This window comes from Solea senegalensis, linkage group LG21, assembly GCF_019176455.1.
Source record: "Solea senegalensis isolate Sse05_10M linkage group LG21, IFAPA_SoseM_1, whole genome shotgun sequence".
In the NCBI taxonomy this organism is placed as follows: domain Eukaryota; kingdom Metazoa; phylum Chordata; class Actinopteri; order Pleuronectiformes; family Soleidae; genus Solea; species Solea senegalensis.
The window spans coordinates 12869449-12892924 of record NC_058040.1 but is presented as its reverse complement, the minus strand read 5'-3'; the positions used below and the strand labels follow the sequence as shown (position 1 = coordinate 12892924).

At 41.3% G+C, this 23476-nt stretch overlaps 1 protein-coding gene across 1 annotated transcript in view; it reads left to right on the top strand.

Annotated features, from left to right (window-relative positions):
- Window positions 1-23212, top strand: part of LOC122758748 (transmembrane protein 132C-like) — a 137457-nt gene extending 114245 nt beyond the window's left edge. Inside the window, exons 6-10 of the mRNA XM_044013071.1 lie at window positions 6501-6644; window positions 10409-10617; window positions 13199-13508; window positions 20234-20425; window positions 20946-23212. Coding sequence (XP_043869006.1) covers window positions 6501-6644; window positions 10409-10617; window positions 13199-13508; window positions 20234-20425; window positions 20946-22001 — 1911 coding nt within the window. The 3' untranslated portion in view covers window positions 22002-23212. The remainder of the gene's footprint in view (window positions 1-6500; window positions 6645-10408; window positions 10618-13198; window positions 13509-20233; window positions 20426-20945) is intronic.
- Window positions 23213-23476: the final 264 nt, after the last annotated feature.

The following is a 23476-nucleotide window of genomic DNA, read 5'->3' as shown; positions in this document are numbered from 1 at the left end:
AATTAGATGGGTTAGCATGGCTCTTGTGGTTGAAAGAAAGACACGGTTTCTACGTCGTCTCCTTCTACTTCCGGGTCAAAGACCGGGCAGGAAATTCAGTCCAACTCCAGTCCGACTAAGTGCATACATGCAGGAGTAATCGGACTATGAATCGTATTATCCGGGTATGTTAGTCCGACTAAGACTAGCTCGATGTGTGTCCTAGTCTGACTAAAATCTGAAATTATACAGTAGTGGTTGCCAGTAACATTTTGTTTGATGGCACAAACATCCTCCATGGTGGCCCATTCAACAGATCGGTGGATTGTTTTGCTCCAGAGTTGTGTTCCACTGGCAGAGTTTGTCCTTGAGCTGTGCACAGGCTCACATACACTAAGTATTCCTTAAGCAGCACCTCTGTAGGTCGTCTGCTGCCTTACACATCATTCATCCGCAACCACAACAGCCCCCACACTCCACCCATGTACCCTGGCAGCACTGAAGCATAATGGCCTTTTATCGATTCTTCCTCCTCTCGCCGCCTTCCTTCTCTTTTCTTTCTCCGCTCTCTGCACCGCAATGAGAGGTTGTTGAGATAAGCCGCTGCATGAGGAGAAAGCCGTATCATATTTCTCAAAGGTCCGGCGGCCCCGGGTGTGTTTGTGTCAAAGTTAACATGTCTGCATGTGCGGCGTGGTCCTGACTCTGCATACATTTGAATCATTTGTGTGTGCGCTGGATAACAAGACACCCATTTGGAGTATTTATCTGCCGCTGAGCACAAATTGGCTTCAGGAATAAGACGAGCATTTACACCCTCCATGACCCCAGGAGGGTATTAGACAACCAGGCGATGCCTGGTGAGAGGTGGAGGGGTTTCATGGAAAAAGATACAGCCTTTTGAACCGCACGCTTCTTGCCAGCTGTCTTGTCGAATTTCAGCAAATTTCATTTGTCAGTTGTATATTTGAGATCATTTGTTTTTTTATGGAACATACATTAAAATTCAAATCCCTGGTTCAGTTGTTGGAGCTCGAGAAGCTCTCTCTCCAGTGTTAATGGTTACTGTAGTTAATGGTAATAATAATACTAATGTAGGTGCTCCTCATCACGCACAGAAAAACAGAACACGCATGTTACCTCTCGTATTATACATTTGTTACACTGGCCACTGCATTCCATGTTATTATGGACATGTAGGGAAAGATTCACAGTGGAATGGGGACGTCAGGTGTCAAGGTCTCACATGTCAGCTTTATAGCATGAAATGTGCATGGATGTTATTTGAAGTAAGTAAGCAATAAAAATGAGGGCCCAAACCTCCAAGGAGAGGTCAACTACAGTAAAACTTCAAATATACAAGGGATAACTGGGATAGTATATACAAGGGATAACTGGGATAGTATATACAAGGGATAACTGGGATAGTATATACAAGGGATAACTGGGATAGTATATAAGGGATAACTGGGATAGTATATACTGGATAGTATATTTAAGGGATAAGTGGGATAGTATATACAAGGGATAACTGGGATAGTATATAAAAGGGATAACTGGGATAGTATATACAAGGGATAACTGTATATACAAGGATAACTGGGATATATAAGGGATAACTGGGATAGTATATTTAAGGGATAAGTGGGATAGTATATATAAGGGATAACTGGGATATTATATATAAGGGATAATTGGGATAGTATATATAAGGGATTACTGGGATAGTATATATAAGGGATAACTGGGATAGTATATATAAGGGATAAGTGGGATAGTATATATAAGGGATAACTGGGATAGTATATATAAGGGATAATTGGGATAGTATACAGTATATAAGGGATAACTGGGATAGTATAAACAAGGGATCAACTTGTTAAAGGAACTTGGGAGCAACCTTAATTAAAGAAATATTAAGCTTAATTGTGTAAAATGTGGACAGCAGCTCTTGTGTCCTCTACACATTCACCGAAACACATCTAGCTTACCGTAAAACTTCTTAGGACGTCGTCATGAAACCTGAAATCTACATTTGAATTGTGAATGTGAATTGTGAATCAACCTATACAATAATCGTTTTGTAATCGAAATCATGGCCCCTGAAAGATTCCCACCCCTACTTCCTCCACAGTCCAAAGACATGTAGGTTTGATAAATTGAAGACCGGCCCCCTCATTTGTGCGTTGGCGTGAACATGAGCGTAAACGGTTGTTAGTCTCTATATGCTCGTCCCTGCTCATCCATTGACACTGGATTTGTCTCCAGTCTGCCCACTGCCCTCAGAGGATAAGTGGTGAGATGGACGCATGATTTTGCCTCAGCACAAAAGAGTGCTAAAAAACCTCACTTTGGAAAAAGAACACGAAAATACTTACAGTAATTTCTCCTTTTCAGAAACAGCTTTTCCTTCCCCCTTGGCAGACCAAACAAAACTCACAGATGCTTTGAGAGAGAGAGAGAGAGAGATTTGTGATAAACTCTGTGACAGTTTTGAAATATGTAAAAACCATAATGGCTCGCCGCAGACTGGGAAATCAAATCCAAAAGTGCATTCAGAAATCCTCCAGTTGGTTACCAAGAGCAGATTTTGTTATTGAGTTTGCAGATGCTCATAACGAAGCAGCGCTTCTGTAGGTCGCCTGCACACAAATCACTGAGCCGCAACCATGTGATAAGGAAAGAAAAAACTCAGACTGGACAACAGAAGATCCTGAACACATGCCAGGATAAAAAAACTACAGTGAACAGGTAATAATGCGACCTGTGTCAAGAGTGTCTTTGAGGGGTTCTCAAGGAGATTTTGCTTTCAATGAGAAAGGGCAGTCTTTTTTTCAGCTCACACTTTTCATTGATTTGAAAAGGCAGTGGTTAAATAAGATGTTGTCAATTGTTGTATTTGATAAGTAACTCAAAGTGCCGGGGTTCACATTTTACTTTCAATTCATGGTCAGAGTTAACAGAACACAGACACCTTTGTTTTTAGTTTCTCGACAACTGTGGCGAAATTGCTGTTGCCATTATTTCGGAGTACTCTTGCGTGATGGACTGTGCACTACAAACAGAGTGGGGTGAGGACAAAAAACACCATTTTTATCAAAAAATGTATCCATACAAATACAGAACTTTTGAAAGAAGTAAACTTTAAACTAAAGTGCCTAAATTCTGGTGATTTATTTTTAGGTCTGCCTCTGTTTAGACGGAAACGCTGCATCCTTTGTCTCTAATCCGTCTCCGTCAAGCAATACTATCAGACCTGACTGAGGGAGCATCTGTGTGTATACATAAGGAGAGTCGTGAGGAGCTGATAGCATGAATTGGCATCAATGTGTCGATGGTTTGAAGGGAGGAAGCAAACATCGGCATCAGTTTTGACAAACAAAGAGCTATCTGTGTTTTACTACTCTTAGTAGTATTTTATTGAGGGGAGGAAAGAAAGGCCGTAAAGAACAGAAGCCATCATTGCAGCAAATCCTCTGCAAAAACCCGTTAACTGAGAGCTCAAGGATTACCAGACATTATGTTAATTGATCTCATTTTCTTCTCACTTCTCCACAGGCATTAAACTTCCAAAATGATCGTGTGATATCTCTCGAAACGCCGGCACTTAGACTGTCAACGTTTGTTTGTTTGTTTGTTTGTTCGTTTTTTTTTCCCCACTCATTTCAAATTAGTGCTTGGAATAAACTGAATGTAGTGCGATTCTATGTTTAATCATTTCAGGGGTGAAGGGTGAACGCTTGAGTCTCTGAGGGTGTACGTTTTTATTATGTTGTGTCTGCACAACATTTTCATTTTCAGGGAGGTTATTCCTTTTTGTCAAATCCGCCCCAACTCCTGCCATGAAGCATGTCATGACGTGTCAGACTGATAAATAATAGCACCCGCGCATGAGAGTGTGTGTCGGGGGGAGAAAAAAAGAGAGAAAAGAGAGAGGGAATGATTTAAGCTCCCTGCAATTAGGTACTTAAAAAACATCTTTCCAAACTAAACACGGCCCATGACTAATATGCAAGGTGGTGAAGTGGCTGACAATAATCGCTGAGATATTAGACGAGAGAAAATTACAGCGTGGAGCGAGAGAAATTTCCGACAAATGCTTTGTTAATAAACCTTAGATTTCTCATGTTTTGCTGCCCAGTTCTTAATTGTCAGGAAATTAACATATTGACAAATAACTGTTTGTCAGTGTGAGACAAAGTGGGCATATTCACTCATATGAACAAGCACACTTTTTATGGATAAAGGGTAATAAAGCGGTTAATTAATGAATTAATTAATTAATAACCCATTGTCCAAAAGCATGCTTTCGTAAAAGCTTTGTACTTTATTCATCTAAAAATATCTATCGCCGGTAACAAAAGCACGATAAAACTGCAATTAAGTTTGTCATTTATAAAGACATTAACAACTTTCAGCCCAAAGTAAAAGGCTAAATGGAGAAAGTCGCCAAGTAACACAGCAAATCAAATACAGCGGCTGATAGGATCATGAATAATAACGGGGAAATGGAAAATGGAATGTGAAAGGAAAGGTCTACAAGACAGTAGTGAGAACTGCTATGATGTATGACTTAAAAAAAAGACAGGAGCTGGAGGTGGCAGAGCTGAGGATGCTGGGAGTGACCGGGATTGACAGGATTAGAAATTAGACCATATTCGAGGGACGGCTGAGGTTGTGGAGTGGTTTGGAGGTAAAAGTGAGCGCGGCAAGGTTGAGATGGTTTGGTCACGTGCAGCCGGTGATTGTAATCGGACAAACGGCGGTGAAGATGGAGCAGAAGTGGAAAAGTGGAAGACCACAGAGAAGGTTCATAATTGTGAAGGACAGTTGGTGTAACGTGAGAGGACACGGGGAGGGTAGCAACATGGAGGCAGATGTTATAAATTAAATTTCTAATCAGAATTCATTAATACATCAGTGGTAGTAGTAATGTCGACCTAATGCATTCTGATTCATCAACTCGCTGCCCGTTTGACGCTCAGTCGAACGAGTTTTCCGTGGATTAATGTTCAAAATGTGAATAAGTGTGTTCTCACATCAAGAGTCATGTCAGTAAATTAGATAAACATTCTGGTACTAGCACTGTTAGTCATTCATTTATTTAGTAAATGCGTCATTATCATATACATTAAACTTACATACACAGGAGCGTCCATGTGATTTATGCAGTATGATAATGTAGTAGTATATACAGTATCTATCACTGCTTATGGCTGCTCATTATTACAGTTGAGTGTGTTGTGAAGATGACAGGACGCGCCTCAGATGGCAGCAACATAAACAGTGATGTGGCATTGAAAGTGGTTAAATTAGATTAAATATTATTTGTGTGTATAATAACACACATCAGCATTGATTCTGCTGACAAACATGTATATGCAGGGTCAAATACTGTGCAGCGGCTCTTTCAGTATACATTACACACAACACGGTGCTCCTCACCCTGTGTATGTGGCTGTATTTCAAGAGCCAGTGCACCGTGCGCGACGCACACGTGCCGTCGTTCAAGTCCCGCGGTGTGTCTGTTATTTAACCGATGTTATTCTTGTTTGAAGTGCACTAAAGATAAGTGTCTCGTCGCCGCGTCATTCCGATCGGATCATTTCAAACGCGTCAGTCGGCCCAAAAACGCAGCAGACAAACAAAGTGAAGAAGAAGAACTATTTATGCAAACGTGAATGAAGTATGTAAGATAAGACAGTCATCAACAATGAGTCTTTAAACACAGTTAGTGTTGCGCTATCATCGGCACAAGGCAGACTGCAGTTGGGTTTTTACAGTTTCTCTCTAATTTTACTAAATTGCATGTTGAAAATGAGATATTTGGAGCTGCTGTTCTGCAGTGTTTTTCTTCTTTTCATGAAGGCCATTACTTACACTGGTATGAAGTAGGGCTGTCAGCATTAACATGTTAATTAAGGACCGAGCTGAACACACTTTCAAAGTTCCGTGCGGCATCTCATGTTCACACACGTGTGTCGGCGCGACTTGCTCAGAGAGGGAGATGGAAGGAGGGAGTGTGTTTGTGGGTGTCACAAGTGAGGAGTGTTACTTTAAAACAGGAAAAGTTGGGCAAGTATAACTGCTGGTTTCGTCACAGGATCCTTCTGCGTTTATCATTTCAGACCGTTTGCATAATCAGCTGTCCAAGCTTAATATACAGCCTGTGTGAAAGAGAAAATGGAACTGCAACAAATACTCGAGCATAAACATTTCTGAAGCAGACATCGTTACGAACGGTTAAATAATCAAATACGTCTCGAAGTCAAGCACATAAAGTAGCTCACTGATTCATTTGCCAATCAAGATACTTCTCAGAGTTGCTTTATACTTCTGATATGGACTATAAAAATAATTGTGAATTGCAAAATACGATAAAAAATACCATTAATCTGTTGAACTTTTTTGTTTTCCTTTGACAGCCCTGGTATAAAGTAGTAATAGTCCAACAGCTGTACATAAATGTCAGTGTAAAATACAGTATAAACCTTTTTTAAATACTGATTATGTCTTCACAGGACACAGAGATCCTGAACACGGCCGTGCTCACTGGCCGCACAGTCGCCGTGCCAGTGAAGGTAGTCACCGTGGGAACAGACGGCGCCATCTCTGACGTGACAGAGTCAGTGGAGTGCAAGTCGACCGACGAGCAGGTTATCAAGGTTGGTGGGACGTGTGCTTTGAGCAGCTGCTCTAATCTTTACCTTCTTTTTTGTTTTTTTTATTTATCTTTGTTGCCTTCTGTTTCGTTGTTAGCTCTGTGGCGGTGGAGCATGTGCAAGGTCGGCAGATTGAACAAAGAAGTAACCGGGGTGTAGAAGTAGTTTGGTGCACATCGTTACGGAGGCAGGTCCTGAAAATCTGCCAATGAATAAATTATGTATCTGCTTATTTATTTTGGGAAACAATATGCCAAGTTTTTTTTTTTCCTCCCTCAGTTTACAAATCAATACCACAGAAATTCTATGTCGAGTGAAATCGGCAGCGTATTTAGCAATCATTTGGGGAAACAGTGCCTGTAAACGCATGTGTTGCTACACTGACTGGAAGCCATTATTTTGCTCGACGACGCACAGGTTTCCTCAAAGGGACCAATTATGTGAAGAAATGTATTGATAAAGATAAGTCTGTTACCCATAAATTACCATTATTTGGCAAACAAATTACACAAGGAAGGACAGAAGGGAGGAAGGAAGCACCTTATCCTCTAAGCTTAATTATAATCAGATACCACTAATGCTTATTCTGTATTGATCAGTCCTATTATTACTTATATAACATTTCATAACTCTAATTTTATCTAACTTAATAACAAATAACACATAATCAGACCTTTCATTAATCTTTATTTTAAGTACTTTTAAAGGTAACCCAGCACAAAAAAGTATCTCTCAAAGGTGAAGATTTCTTTGCATTTCGAGGTAGTTTTTTCTTTTTTGGCAAATTTCAACTGTATCAACACTAATAACATTCGTCAACAAAACACAAGCAATAAGGTTACCCACGTTTGAGTTCCTCTCTCAATCGAATGGATCAGAAAGCTCAAGTAATATATTATATATGGAGTTGCCCCGTGGTGGTTTACTGCTACTCCCATCCATCTCCCTGGGTTTTTGCTTTTCAAACTGGGACACAATGTCCGTATTTATATGCATGAAACCACAAGTAACACATATATTATTATTATACCAACAATAATAATAATAATAATAATAACGATATAAGCGCTAGGAATTCTATATGTAAAGTCTAAGATTCAGATTCAGTATCTGCCCTTCACCGCTGTCACCGTTGTATGACGCAAAAGATAAGGTGGGAGCAGTTGTTAATTGTGAGAATGTACGAGTGTGTAGTGTCATCACCGAGGAGCTGCTCTTGTGTGTTTCTGTGTCGTGCACATGCATATCAGGGAGAGAGAGAGAGAGAGAGGCAGATCTCTCAAAGGGTTTAATTATCCACTGAAGTAGTAGCACACATAGCGATGCTGACCTCGGCAGCGTTCTCCACAGCCCTATTCATCTGATTGGGGAACATTGAGCGACGCGCCCTCCTCCACCCTTTATTGTTGTTTGATGGGTAATGCTGAGGTTTTGATGGTCTAATTTCCACCCACGTGTCGTCACCTGAAGATAACTCCAACCTCAACCGCACCAAACACATGCAAAGGTTTTCTTTTTGAGGGTAGAGCTCAAATGTTAATTTGAAGATATGACCTTCTTTAATGTCAATGTTTACTCTCATCTTACTAATTTGCAATTAAAAATAATGCAATAAATTGTGTAAATTTATACTCCAAACTTAAGTGTATGGGCGCCAATGGTATCAGTTATATATGGTATTAATTAATATGGGTATTCACTGAGAAAACAAAGGTCTCCAGGGATCCCAGACTGAACACATTTTATACACATGAAGCCAAAAGGGGCTCGGCATATCTAATCTTTCACAGTGAGAACTTTCTTTTGTATGTTTAAATTTGACAGTATATATATTTATTATTTTGTTTTTGTCAAGGTTAAAAGACACTACCAGAGTTTGATTTTTTGCTGCGCCTCCCCGGGGACTGCTTTTGAAAAGTGTCTCTTTTGTGGAATTCCGGAAAGCTGCAGTATCCGATATTAGTGGTCAAATCACACACACGCACACACACACACACACACACACTGGAAATGTGGTGGGAATAAGAATAGTTCAGTCACGTCCCCTCAATGACAAAGACATCATCGCCCCATGTGTTACAATTAGTGGCACAATTCGCAGCCAATTCTGCCTTTTTTGGTGGTGGCACGTCCTCCCTCTTCTGTCCAAATGTCCTCAGCGAGACGTGATGTAGTGCGGGGGGGGTGGTGCACGCCGTGGTCTTCCTCTGATCCATGCTGATGAGCTCGGTTGAAGCAGCCACTGTTTGTGTTTTTCCTTTTGATGCCAGAAGCACATGGTATTTCAAAAAAGTAAGAGCACAGGTTCACGCAGGTCAGTCGACCTTTGTTGGGTTGTTGTTGTTTTCTGCAGCTTCCACCGTCGCTGTTTCAGAACCAGCGCAAAACAAAATGTCATTAGAATATTTCAAAAAAGAAAGAAAATCAACCTTGGTGCTGTTTTATTGTTTGGTTTTTCCTTTTTTTTAAATTTATGTTAAACTCGATTTATAGGAAGCTCAACAAACAGCTCAATGCAGAACTAAAGCCCAGTCTTAATGTTTTTTTTAATGAATGAAACTGCACAATTTTGCTTCTGTAATTTAAGAAATAAAAAGTTCCCTATACGGAAGCTTTAAAACACAGACTTTTCAAGTTAAAAAAATAATGATAATCTTTATAGAATGTGTCTGTTCGTCGAGTCCATTTGACTCAGATGTCCTGTCCTTGCTACAATTGGATTCAGTGATGTCCTTATCCAAGTCTGCACTCTGGGTACACTCCAAGTATGCGTGAATCCTATTATGATGGATTGTTTCCACGGCGAAGTGACAACGTGAAAAGTAGAAATTGTAATAGCACAGTAATAGCTCCAGTTCTTTGAATTAAAACGAATTAAAAATGTATATGACTGGTATTGTACCTCAATCTTTTCATTTCAGCCTAAGAATCATGAGCCTCTCTTGTTGAGGAGAGAGAAGAAGGAATTGGAAATGAAGTGTCAGATACCAAGCTCTTTTGTTTGTCAGGGAGACGCTGGTTTGACATCATTTGACAGTAAAGTTGCCAGGTTTTATACAAATAAGTGGAGACAGGTTGTGTATATATATATATATATATATATATAAAGTATTTCTCAGTATTGAAGGCACGAGCTGAAGTTATCCTTTGTGCCAGTCAGGCTCATGATGGCGTTTGATACAGAAACGCATTAAAATGCGAGTGATTACAAACAAAGTTCGGCGACTTGGCCGTTACGAGGATAAGAATGTGTGATGAGAAGATTCTGGCGCTTTGAAGATAAAGACAGACACTTGTGATGTCCCCGCCGCGTCAAATCTCCCCGCGTTGGAGATGCATCTGAGAAATCTCGGCAACTGATCGGAGTTGTTCTTTATCCAGCCAATCTTTGTGTGGTTTGAGCGAGTAGTTTGTTGCGTTTGTGTCCCCCTGTAAAGATGAGATGTCTCCTCCCTCTGGTCCATCTGTTAAGTTGGACCGCAGTCCTTTCACTTCCACACACATGGCTCCAGATGCACTGAATGCATGAGAAAAGCATCTGCTTATAGTAAGCAGACTTATGGTGTTCTTTGAAGAAATGTCAAAGCTTTTTTTACTCAGCGGCAACTCGGGGGAAGCTATAGTGCTACTGAGCAGAAACTTAAGCTGGGCAAAGTGAAAAATATCTGGCTCTTAGAGCTGCCATCGAAAATTAAAAATGGTCTTAGTGGAAGGGTAAATACTTTATCCTAGTATTAAGTTTGAAATTCTTTTCCTTTTGCCTCCAGGTGTCAGAGCGATGTGACTATGTGTACGTCAATGGAAAAGAGTCGAGAGGGAAAAGTAGCGTGATGCTCAACTTTACCTACAGCCTCCTCAGTGCACAGTTGGAGATGAGCGTATGGATCCCCCACCTCCCGTTGCTCATCGATATAGCTGACCCTGATCTCAGCCAGATTAAGGGCTGGAGGGTCCCTGTCAGCACCGGGAACAGGAGGTAAGAAGCACTGTCGCATGCTGTGTTACATTATTATTGCTAAACTGACGCTCACTTTTAAATATTGCAGTCGTCGCGGTAAGATGTCAGCGTGTCGAGGATTTGCAGCACAAAAAAATTTAATACTGAACTCCTAAACATGCAAAAGGTATCGCTGCGGAGGCAAAATAATATCCCAGGACGAGTAAAAAAAAAACTATATCTTTATTTGGGTCAGTAACCTGTGTAGTTGTTAATAATCCACGAGAATCCAACTAGCATTCTTCACTTGGCAAAATACATGGATTGGGACACATGAGGCATTAAATGCAGGTGCAGAGGCAGCGTTAAGTGTAATAGGTGTCTTGTAATTCACCCGGCTCATCTCCTCAAAGGTTATAAGAAAACGAGTAATAGGTTTCAGCGTCACACGGAATTTGCGGCGACTAAAACAAGTCACACAGCGATCTGTGTCACTTTGAATTAAAAAAAGTAATTCTATTGTTTTCCTCCTAATACCAGTGTGACCAGTTTGTACGAAAGTGGCGGTGTGTTTTGTTAATGCACTATTTATAAATGCTAAATAATGTTGATGCAGTCACTGAGGTATATATATATATATATATATATATACATATATACATATATATATATGTATATATATATGTGTGTGTGTGTATATATATATATGTGTGTGTGTGTATATATATATATATATACATATATACATAGGAAAGTTTTATATATACATATATATATATATATATATACAAAACTTTCCTTATGGGATTAACCTTTTAACACCAAGCGTTTTACAGACGACACATTTGCATAAGTGCACTTTGAATTACGGTAATTACGCCCAAAATCTGGTGTCCGTGTACAACTATAGTGATTTTGTTGTTAATACACTATTTTAACACGCCAGATATTGATAGTTCTTCTGGAAAACTGGGCAAAAGCACTTACTCATAGGACTTTTATGGTTTAAATAAGCAAAACAAAAAATCCCAGGTGGACATTTTGAGGCGTAGGTGTTAAACGATTAATACTATCTATTTTATTTGTTGTTTATTTTGTCATTTGTTATTTTTTGCCATTTACTTATGCCCTTCAACCCACAGGGTGGCACTCTAACACAAATACCCCCTCCTGTAATGCAAGACTGGTCACATCGCTCATGTCTGTCAAGACTATCACTGCATGTGATGCCTGCATAATATGTGAATATGTTAGTCTGCATATTTGCAAGTTTAAAAAAAGGGAGAGAGAAACCTTCAGAGGTTTCTGTGGTCTGCCTGTGTGTGTGTGTGTGTGTGTGTGTGTCTGTGTGCGCGTGCGTGTGTGTGTGTGTGTGCGCGCGTGCGCTCCAACTATGAGTGCACTCATTCAAATAAGCACATAAGCCACCTCATTACACTCCAACAACACTTTGGCTAACCTATCACTCACAGATACAAACATGACCTGACCCTGTGTTTCTGGTCCCAGCCACAAATGTCACCTTGGTTTAGATTGCCGTCCCTTCACTGATGTGGACTCAGGCAAGAGGGAAGGGGTGGTGGAGTGGATGGAGAAGGGAGGTTAGGAAGTATGCCAAGCCATTGGGCCACAGCATGTTAACCTGTCAACGTGTTTTTCTGCCTGACCGGCCGTGCCTCATTAAACTTAATGAAAACTGTCACTGTCACTTCCCCTCTGCTACGGTAGAGGGAGGGAGGCAGGCAGTGCTTGAAAGAGAATAAAGGTGAGGGAGACAGTCATGTTAAGAATTGATGTGAGAAACGTGGACTGAGAGTGTGGCGATGACACGAGAGCGATAGATGACAGAAGAGTGGGCGGATAACAGTGATCCACATGCCTAACAACCATAGCAATGTGTCTCTTCGTCGTCAACATCGTTGAGTCTGTGGAGCAGATCTGCCTTCAACTATAAAACGTCATGACAACTCTCAACTGGGAGCCTCGATTCCATTTCCTCCCAACCCCCCTTTGATTCTTGTCCACAGTGTAAATTCGCCTGTAATTATTATTATTTTTTTAGCAGAAATTGATGAAATGTCTTCGCGTACAATCGCCAGATTATATGAATTGCTGTTTTTTTCATTACCGCAGATAGAGAGAGCGCCTTTTTCATATTGTATATATGTCAGAAGCCGGGGAGAAATTCAGTGGCCGGGTTTGCAAAACATTTCATTTGCAACAAAACGTACGCACACTCCGAGATATATGACAACAAAGTGTCTGCAGTTGGCCAAATAAATAGCAGTCATGCAGCAATATATACGCTGCCCTTTTAAAGGAAATGAGAAACCAAGCAAAGCAGCAGTTTGTCTCTCTGCGAGCCGTTATAATGGATTTTTTTTTTTTGAAAAACAGTGGGAGCCAGTGACTTTTGAGGAGGTCAGTACAATAGACAGCATAGTCTTTGACTGCAGGAAAATACATCTGAGACTTTGTGGGCATTTAGGATGATAAGAATTATAATGAATAGTGATTTTTTTTGTTGCAGTACAATTTCAATGGTGCTAACCTTCAAACTTTATTTCCCTCTGCACTTTTTACTCATACTTGTACATAATGTAATTGATCGATGTTTTAGGTTTGAGAGAGTCACAGATGACAAGGCAGACGATCGGCCAGACGAGAGGACGGACGGCGTTTGTACGGCCCAGTATCAGAGCACGACGCTGCGCGTCCTCACACACTTCGTGGCAGACGCCGCCAGAGACGTCAGAGGAGGCATGGAAGAGGACGGCGCGGGCCAGCCCAACTTCCTCCTGGGCAGCGACTGGCAAGTGGAGGTGACACAGCTGGTGAAGGATTCGCTGAGGGTCGAGAACCCGAAGGTCGCTCAGCTGCTGGAGGGCGAGGTCGTCATCGGACTGAGCGCAGGGACCACCAAGCTGCAGGTTGTACATCTGTGTGGTCTGTGTGTGCATGCATGACTTCCCATCACTGTGTTTCTTACCCTAGTTTGGCTTATTTTTGGGCCTCATTTAAAACACACACAGTATATAATTTCTGCTGCTGCTGCTGCTGCATGGTCTCTCAATCAACACAATAACAAAAACCTAGTTTGATGACACTGCGAAGCTGTGCGGGTTCATGGAATCCATCATTAGTGGCAAATACACATAAAATAAAATTTAAAAAACAAAAAAGACAACACACTGGCTTACTAGCGGTACCACACGTTTCCTTCCACACTCTGGTATCCACTCTGGAAGAGACAGATTAAGTGGGGGACATCATTTTTTACAATCCATGAAAAAACCTTGAACAGAAATACAGATTTCTGCGGATTTAAAGAGCGAAAACATTCCGGCCAATGAAAGTATATGACCCATCAAAATATATAACATCAGAATTAACATTAGTCTTGTCATTTTGCTGAAATGTTACATTATTATATCTAATATTTACACTCATCAATCCTGTTTTCCGTAGCTACACTTTGTGTCGTGCACTAAATAACAGTCAGAGAAAAATAACAACTAGCTGGTAATCACAAGAAACCCAGATATTTTTCAGCAGGGTTAGATGAGTACAGCCACGTAAATGCAGTGGCGAATATTGGCCCCACATTCATCATGTTGTGAGGGGGGGAAAAAAACCGACTCCTAATGAATATTAATGTCGCTCTGAGTGTCTGCTGGATGTATGAAGTAGTCAAGTTTTATACATAATAACTTTCATAAAGCAATAACGTGTCAGTGGCTGAAGAGATTGGAAGAAGGCCGGAGAAGAAGTAGAAAAGCTTTCCCCCAAAAACAACTACACACACAAAACAGAGAAACATGCCAAACGCTTTCATCTCCACTTTTCTCCCCCCTCTATCTCACACACACACACACACAAAGAGAAATCTATTTATCTAATAAAACAACCAGGTCCTCGCCTCAGGACTGAATGAGTGCCCACTCGCGCTGTAAATAAATGCCAATCTGGCATTTACAAGATAGCACAACACAGAACGTTGGACTGCAATCATAATCTTCCCTCCCTTTATTTATCAGTTGAGCTGTTTGTACTGCGAGACTTAATTTCGTGTTAAGGCTGCCGCCTCACTGACGGCCAGAACGCAGTTTGATCCGAATGAAAGGTCAAAAGAAATGGACCATATCACCTTGCGTTTGTGTTCCATATTGATGAAACTAGTGTGTGTGTGTGGGGGTGTTTGTCATTCTACTTTAGCATTACATGATTTAATATGTAGACCATATTTCAAACTGGGCTCAAAAACATAATGGATCCAATTCAGCTCATCTCAGTGTGCTAATGTATGCAAACTCATACTTGTGGGTGCATCATAATGCAGAATAACTTCCAGCTTAATGCATTGGCTTCATATTCTGTTCATGGTCATGGTATCACACTCACTTTTCAAATGGAATATTCTCGTTTCTTCATCCCTTCCTCGATTTTTAAACCAGATTCTTGACGATTATATTTGTGAGGACTTCAGACGTTTGATCTTTGAGTTGTTTTGATCCGGATCCACTTCACTTTTTTTCAGCCTTCCGGTTGTTGACAGACAGAAGTTTCATTCATTGCCGCTTGGGTTTGAGCGACGCCGATGACTGACAGTCATCATAATGTCGGACCAAGCAGTCGTGATTGGAATGAGCTTCTGCTTCTTATCTACAGTGCGGCTTGATTAAGATCTCATTTATCAAAGCGTAATTGCCAGTGTGCAAATTGCATCGCTGAACATAAAGGTTAATCGTACCACTAAATGCAATCATGATTTGATTGGGAATGTTTCTGTTATTTAATCAACAATTTGTATGTTTAAGGAGTCGGTTTAAAGTTCTCCGTTGAGCCTTTGGTATGCCCGTCAGGTAGACTGTGGTGAGGGTAAAGTCACTCTGAATGAAAACATGCTCCTGATTTAGGACAAAGCTTTTGGGTTTAATCCAGAGAAATTGTGTGAACACTTAATGAAATGGGTGAACCGCGATGGTCACATGTTCCAATAGCTTTTCCCAATTTTCATAAAAACAACACAACCCATTTCAATATCACCACTTTCTGTGACCTTTATTTCTCATGTATTTTTCTTTTACTTGATCATTATGAAAGAAAGAAAGAAAGAAAGAAAGAAACATTCCTCCCTTTATTGATTCTGTCAATGCACTTTTAAAAGGTGGCATATGTAATAAATATAATATATTCACATAAAATGACCATGAAGGAAGTGTGATACTGGGTTTCCACTGAAATTCTCTGGTGGAAAAACGTCTTATTTTTTGGTCATTTCAAAAATATGGAGCAAAGGAAAAGGTCGTACGACAAGGGACGGACGGCGGTCTGTTGTCTGTTGTAACACTCACCGCCGCACACCCACCCAATAACACAGCGAGCGTCCCTTCAGCACATGTGATGCCAAAAGCACCAGCAACAGACACACTTTCACCTTTTCAGTCTACACCTGTTGCTGACACACCGAAATCAACCAAATATGTGTTGTGTGTGCAGCTGTATGTGTGCGTGTTTGTACATAAACACAGTACTACAGCACAACAAGTGCAGCAACTTATTTATGCATTCATGAAAATCAAGTTAAACACACTCTGAACTGTGATTGCAGTGATAAAGGTCACATATTTGTGTACAGTTTGTGCGTGCAATCTTTTAGGATCTGAATTTGATAATCAGCTTGTTTTCCCTTATTGGTATTTGGTCGTGTAACATTTCAATTTTCTTACAACACTGTATAAGAACGACAAATATTATAAGTAAATCGTCATCATCTGTCATATTTGGGGAAGTAATTAACGTCTTATTAGACCAAGCTGGTTTAGTCTTAATCTATAGTCTATACTTAAACAGTATCTCACGGTTTTCATGTTACCCTTTTCCATTTTATACCCAGCTTAGATGTAAATCTTCAGCACTCCCCTGCTCACTCACCTATTGCGTTTTCATGTGCTGTGTGAGAGGCTCCCAAAACCTGAGATGAGAGCGGGCTGCCAAAGCAGCACTGTCTTCATGAGCCGTGCCGTGAGACAGCCAAACCCTGAAGACACACAATGAGCAAATGTAGGCACTGTGACAAGGACTTTGTGAATTTGAAGGTTCTTTCTTCCCCGTCTCTGTCCTTTCTCCTCTGTTATTGTCAAACCTACAAGAAAAATGGCTCTCATAACAGCATATGTCTACATTTTCCCAAGGATTTGATCACCCGCTTGAATTTTGTTTTTCCTGAAAAGAATTTCAATTGTGGGCCCGTTTGTGAGGTGTGATTACAGTTTGATCGTGAATATAGAAGGCTGGTAGTTACATCGTGATATAATGGAAGGGATGAATCAAGCACCATGTTATGACGTACTATGGATCCACCACTTGTACGCAAAATAAGCTTCTTCTTTTTTTTATAATAGTGTCCATACAATGAATCAGAGAGACATGGCTTTTGGAAAGTTTGGACTTCAAGTTGTTGGTCGCACATGACTGGGATCCAGGTGCAAATGGGATTTTGGGATTTCAGCACACTGGAAGTCTTCACAGTTGTAGACAGAAATCATACAAGACAGGACTCTGACAGCTTTGAATGGGAAGAAGTAAGCCTGGAAGTGCTCTTTAATTGATCTCTGGGGGTGGAATAGAGCAAACCTGGAAACTCTGGGACTGGTGTGAGGAAGGGACCTGACATCATTTCTTACAACTATGGAGGTTAAAGTTAAAGGTAGAATTTGTTATCTTTCCTATGGAGGAGATAAGAGGCACGACATTTCCAGAAAACTGGACAAAGGACTCTTTGATAAAGGGGATGAGAAAGGAGCAGAAGTTTGCCACAGAATGAAGGAAAATAGTCTTGACACCGTAGTGTATATTCTGAACATTTGTCAGTTTTGATCAATTTGAGGAACACAAAAAATGTGTCCGACCTTGCTGAGAGCTAAGTTTATAGATTTTGTAACCTGATATCGTTAAAAGTTAAAGTAGGAAGTTGGGAGGCTTGGATCCAAAATTCCAGGTAGACTTATACTCGCTTAAAGTTTAAGTTCCAAGTTATAGCAAAATGTGCGGAATTATCGCAGAACAATGTTCAGCTATTATGATGCTGCTTGTAGAATATTCTATGGCTGCCAACTTAAAGTTTAAATGTAGATGGATCCTTATTAAGCCAGTGGCTAACACCCCAATTTCCATAGTGTTCCGTTCCTTATTTTGAGTTCCTTTCATCTGTATACAATAATTTGTTTACACACTGAACTATTAGTGTGGAATAAAAACACCAGTCTGCCTTTGTAACCCACGTGCCTCCATCTAGTAAGGTTAGACCATGTTCCAATATTTGGAGACGGGATGTGTTTCATCATTCAAAGACATCCGCTTGACTGTGTGGGGGCAAAAAAAAAGAAAAATGAAAAGAGGTATACACCAACGGAAAGAAAACAGGAGAAAGTGTCTGTACAAATGAGGCAGTGATCCGTGCTGACAGTTCATTATGGCTGTTAAACGTTGCCGTGCAGGGGCAGCTGGAGAAGAGGCCGCAGCCCTAATTGGAGCGGATGGGAGGGATTCTCTTCTCATAACAATATCACAACAATTTATATGCGTACACCTCTGGCAACTCAGGAGGGTGGAGACTGTGTTAGTGCGCTTGTTTATATAATCACAATGTCTCTGTATTGAAGCGCTTCTCGCCATGTAGGCTCCATTAATAAAAAAGCAGTGTACATGAATTTTAATTAGCTTCAGAAAATCTAATCTTTTTTTTTTTCTTATTTTCCATCCATGTATATCTTTATTAGCAGTGCAGACTGACCTTCCAGACTGAGAAATAGCTGGTAAACAATGTAATGTCTTTGTCAATAGCTATAAATGAAGACGTCAGGTGCTAATGTCGTTGAGCGTGAGGCTCAGAGTAGTGATCAACAGTCAGAAGTTTCTAAACTGCCATCTTTTGTTATTTTTATCCATGAACTTCGATTTGTATCAAGTGGTAACAGCAATATATTTTAACTACAACAGTAAAGGCCTCCAAACCATTGTATAATGTTGTAGTAAAAATGGTTTGTTCCTTTTAGTAGTTAAGGCCCTGGTATATTCGCGCGTCTGGGTCCTGTAGTATCCCACTCCACCATCGGGTGGCATTACAAGTCTGGACGCATTCCTATCAAAGAAGAAGAGAACAATGCTGCAGCTCCCTCGTAGGGTAGGGGAGTCTTGGTGCCAGGTCGAGGCTCGGATGACTATCCTTGGCGACTTCCTCCTCTGTTGTCGAAATGTTTTTTCTGGTTGGTGAGTGGGGCTTATACTCCACCTACTGGTGGGGCGTAAATTCAATTTGTGCATGCACTGTCCACATGCACCCAGCACACTCTTTGCACGCAGTTCCAAAATCTGGGAATTTCACACGGAAGTATAACAGGGCCTTTAATCATACCATGACATGACTTCAAAGTGTAACATTTAGGACAATGTATTGGCTAAAATTCAATACACTAGAATAGGAAAGAGAGAGAGTTAGTTAAACCTCACCGAAGTTCTCCGCGTGGCTTCCCTGTCCGAGAGATGAGTATCCGCTCTAGCATGTCTGTCGCAGTCTGTCTTCAGCTTCCCCTGCATTTTCAGAGTTCGTATTTTTACTCATGTTTACTGTAGACCCTTGTTTGTTCTTCTCCTCTGGTGAGGACCTTTTTTGAGAAAGGTACTTAGGCCTTTTATGTGTGGTGTAATTTAAAGCAGCTAATTGCACTCTGCTCACTGTGTTGCCATTGAGTGTGTTGAATTGATATGAACTGCATTAATGGGTGGCCCAACAGACCAAAGCTCCAAACCAAAACCGAAGCACCTATGTTTGCTGCCCGCACAGATGAAAATGTATTTGTGAACGTGCTGACTGCACCACTGTTATTACTGAATTATTACCATTATCTTCTCCTAACCCTAACCCTAACCAAACCATAGCATTGACTCACCAGCAACCACTGTTAACTCACAGCAAGAAGGTTCAAATCTGGGGCCTTTCTGTGTATGCCTTCCACTTCCATTTGTCAGCTGGGATTTACCCTCATGACAATGAACGAGCGGGAAATATAAAAGCATGTATGGACACTGAAACTGTGTGTCCAGCAAAGTGCATCCTCTTTTTTTTCCACAGTTACACCATCAGCTTTGATTTTATAAGCTTGTTTTCGCTCTCTCTCCCTCTCTCTGTGTCCTCATCTTGCAGGCTGCAGGATCCAGGTCCAGTTTTGAGGCTTATTATTATTATTACCATATCATCACCACCATCATTATTATTATGCTATAGTTACAGTTGATATCAGTATAATTTATCTACAATCCCTGCTGCTGCTTGTATAAATGACACTGTAGTTCTATAAACATGTCATGACTGATTCAGAACTTTATAACTTTCTGTCCAACATTTTTCCTTTCACCCCAACCGGTCGAGGCAGATGGCCGCACATCTTTGAGTCTGGTTCTGTCAGAGATTTATTCCTGTTAAAAGGGAGTTTTGTCTCTAGTGCTTGCTCATTGTGTGAATAGTTGGGTTTCTCTGCTCTCGATAACGTCGTCTCGGCACAGTTGAGATAATGTACTGTATGTTGTGATGTTGTGACGCTGTACAAATAAAATGGAATTGAATTGAACTGAATTGTGTTTGCATGTGTTGCAGGTGCTGTCCCCTCTGACATCATCCGTCTTGGCGGAGAGGAGCATCAGGGTGCGGGATGATAGAGTGAGTGTGACAGAGCTCGGGGTGCAGCTGGTGTCAGGACTCTCGCTGTCCCTGCACCTCAGCCCAGGGAGTAACAGGGCCATTGTCGCCACCGCAACCACACAGGAAGTCAGTGAATCACTCAAACAGGTATTCACTACTTGACATAATGAATCATTCTGTCATAAGAGGAGGGAAAAAAGTCTAATGTTTACTTCACCAGCATCGCACTCTGCCTTGCTTTGTGGGTTTTAAGCTCAGGGTTGGATCAGGGTTATTTGGGTGTTCACTGTATTTCTTTTTCTTCTATAATGAATTCACTCTTGATATAGAGAAGCCATCTCTTTGATTTCCATATCCAACCACTGAACAGCTCAGTTATTCATGCAATTATAATTTCAAATGGAGGATGGCTACTGTCTTTTCCCTTAGAGAGAAATATCTGGCTTTCAGGAGAATAGTTACAAATCCACTCTATCCAATTGTTTCAGCTGGCTGTCTATAGTAATTAAAGCCTTTTTTTACTCTACCATGTACCTCTGTTTCCACTTGCTATTATGCATTCATAGGAATTGTACACTTTGCTGGAGCTTAGAGTTTTTCTGTCTGCTGTTTTCTCACTGTGTTGCTGTTGTACCAATGCTTGTTGTTCTGTGGGTCTGTTTTTTAGGAGTCCCTCATCAGTGCTTGGCTGCAGTTCAGTGATGGATCGATGACTCCACTAGACAATTACAACCCTGCCCATTTTAGTCTGGCAGCCACCTCTTTGGATGAACGAGTGGTGGCGGTGCAGCATACTGCGGCATGGAAGTGGCCTATTATTGTTGCCAAGGGCGAAGGCCAGGGTTTGCTTGTGCGTGTTGAAATGACCCCGTCAGATGTGTGCCAGAAGGGCAAGCGGCGTACCGTTCTCGCCACGGGAATGGCAAACGTGCAGGTGAGGTTTGGTAAGCCTGATGGGCCGCACAGACAACCGGGAGACCGGCGAACGAGGCCTGACCCTCCGTATTATGGTGGATCTATCGAAACTGGGTTAATCAACCGGGGAGCCACTACCATCCGGGGCCAGGTTCCAGTGAGGCCTAACGGGGGCCGTCTATCAGCAGACAGTGGGGCAAGAGTCCCAGGTGATTTCTCTGAATTTCCAGATCAGGCGGAGCTTCCTCGCAGCCGCAGCACCGATGAGGACTTGTTACCGTCTCGTCGAGGTCTTACGGACCTGGAGATCGGTATGTACGCCCTGCTGGGAGTCTTCTGCCTGGCCATCTTGGTTTTTCTAATCAACTGCATATCTTACGCATACAAATACCGTAGCAAGCAGCTGTCTCTGGAGGCCCCCGAGGCCATGCCACATGCCCATGACTGGGTTTGGCTGGGCCAAGAGGAAGGGCTGTGTCTGCAGCAACAGCAGCACGACGAGATGGGAGGCACCCTGGAGGAAGGTAGCCAGCTATTAAATGGCGGTGCCCAGCGTGGATTTAGCTCGTGTGGCAAGGATCACAGGAATGAGTCACTTAACTCACCCACGACAAAGAGAAAAAGGGTGAAGTTCACGACCTTTTCCAATGTCAAGTCCAGTAATGGGTGTCCTGTGCTCAGCCCATTAGCACTAGTGCAGACTAGTGAGATAAAATGGGTATGTCCGGACATTGAGCTTGGGGACTCAAAGGATCTTAGGAACTACATGGAAAAGCTGAATGAGAATGCAATTAAGAACACTGCGTAGGGGGCACTGGGCATTTCTATACAGAACTAAAGAGAAACTCACCTGAATGCCTTCAGACTAAGGAGGGAATGAGGGCCGGAGAGACTAAAGGAAAGAGGAATGAGGGTGCAGAAAAGAGACCGGGCTGTTGAGAAATGTAAACAGCAGGGTGGTGCGCTCAGCCTCAGTACTCAGAGGTGGTCGAGAAACAGACGACCACAGGACATGATTCACCGTGACACCACAGCGTAGTTATAAAGGGGCGAAATGTGAACTTGATAGTTGTTGCTTAATGTTTGTTCTTTGTCTTCAATTGCAGTTCAGTTTTCTTCACTATGCACCATACGATTAATATCATTTTCCCTTTTTTGAAATTGTCACGTTTCAGTGTTGTATCTCTGGTATTTTTTGCACTCTGTTGCTTTTATTTTTAGAGTTGCTGTAATGACCCGAGTCACCTGACAGCAATTATAGACTCTAGGAGAGAAGAGAGTTAAAAAAGCTATTTTGTATTGTATATAGACGAGTTTGATTCGGAGATATTATATGTACAGTAACATTTTGTAAAAGTGCCGTTCTGTTACAGTTCTGCTTCAGTTTTTGTTTCAGTTCTCGTCTCCAGAAACCAGATCCATGCATGATGTTGTTAAAGATGAGGCATGTGTGTCTGGACTGGTCCCTGAAATGAAAGTGTATAGATAACTAATACCAATACCTCTGGAGACATGTCGGTTTAGTATTACTGCATTAATTATGGAGCTGAGTTTTGGATTGGTTCAATATGCTGATATTGTTTTCAAAAAACCTGCATTTTCCCTCATTAGTTTTTATTAGTGGGTTATTTATGTGAGTGATCCCCCTTTGATTCTGTTGCATCCCTCAAAAAACAAACAAAAAAATCTGAACACTGACATCCATCATGACTATCAAAAGACAATCACATGTGACTCACTGCATTCATTCATAATGTTCCATTAAAATCAGTCTATTTTGCAGCTAATATGCTGGACATAAGTTGGTAATAATGTGGTTTCTTTGACTATTTTACATGATATTTAGAATCCCAGAAGATGAGTCGCCGAATAAATAGAAACAAACTGTGAAACGAACGCTCAAATCGTACCTCTTCACTACCTTTGTCATATGTCAGTAACAGTCAAGCCCATTTTTTTAACTCTCTGTTTTAAAAACTGGCTGCTGGATGAATTAAAACTGAAGGTGACTCTTCTCCATCATGCTGCCGTGTGAGTCATTGATCTGTCTAATATATTCCTCTTTTTCAGTCTGTGATCTTTGGCTTCGTCACATATCAAAATGAAGTGTCTGGTGTTGTCGAAGCGGTCGGCGCAGCTGCCAGCTGACACAGACGAGATAAGTTATTGAGCACGGGATCCACATCAAATTAACCGATGCCTAATTTCAGAACCAGAAAGTGCGTCTGGGTGAGTGAGTGACAGGAGCATTGCCCACATGGAGTAAGTGAGTCAAGGCAATGG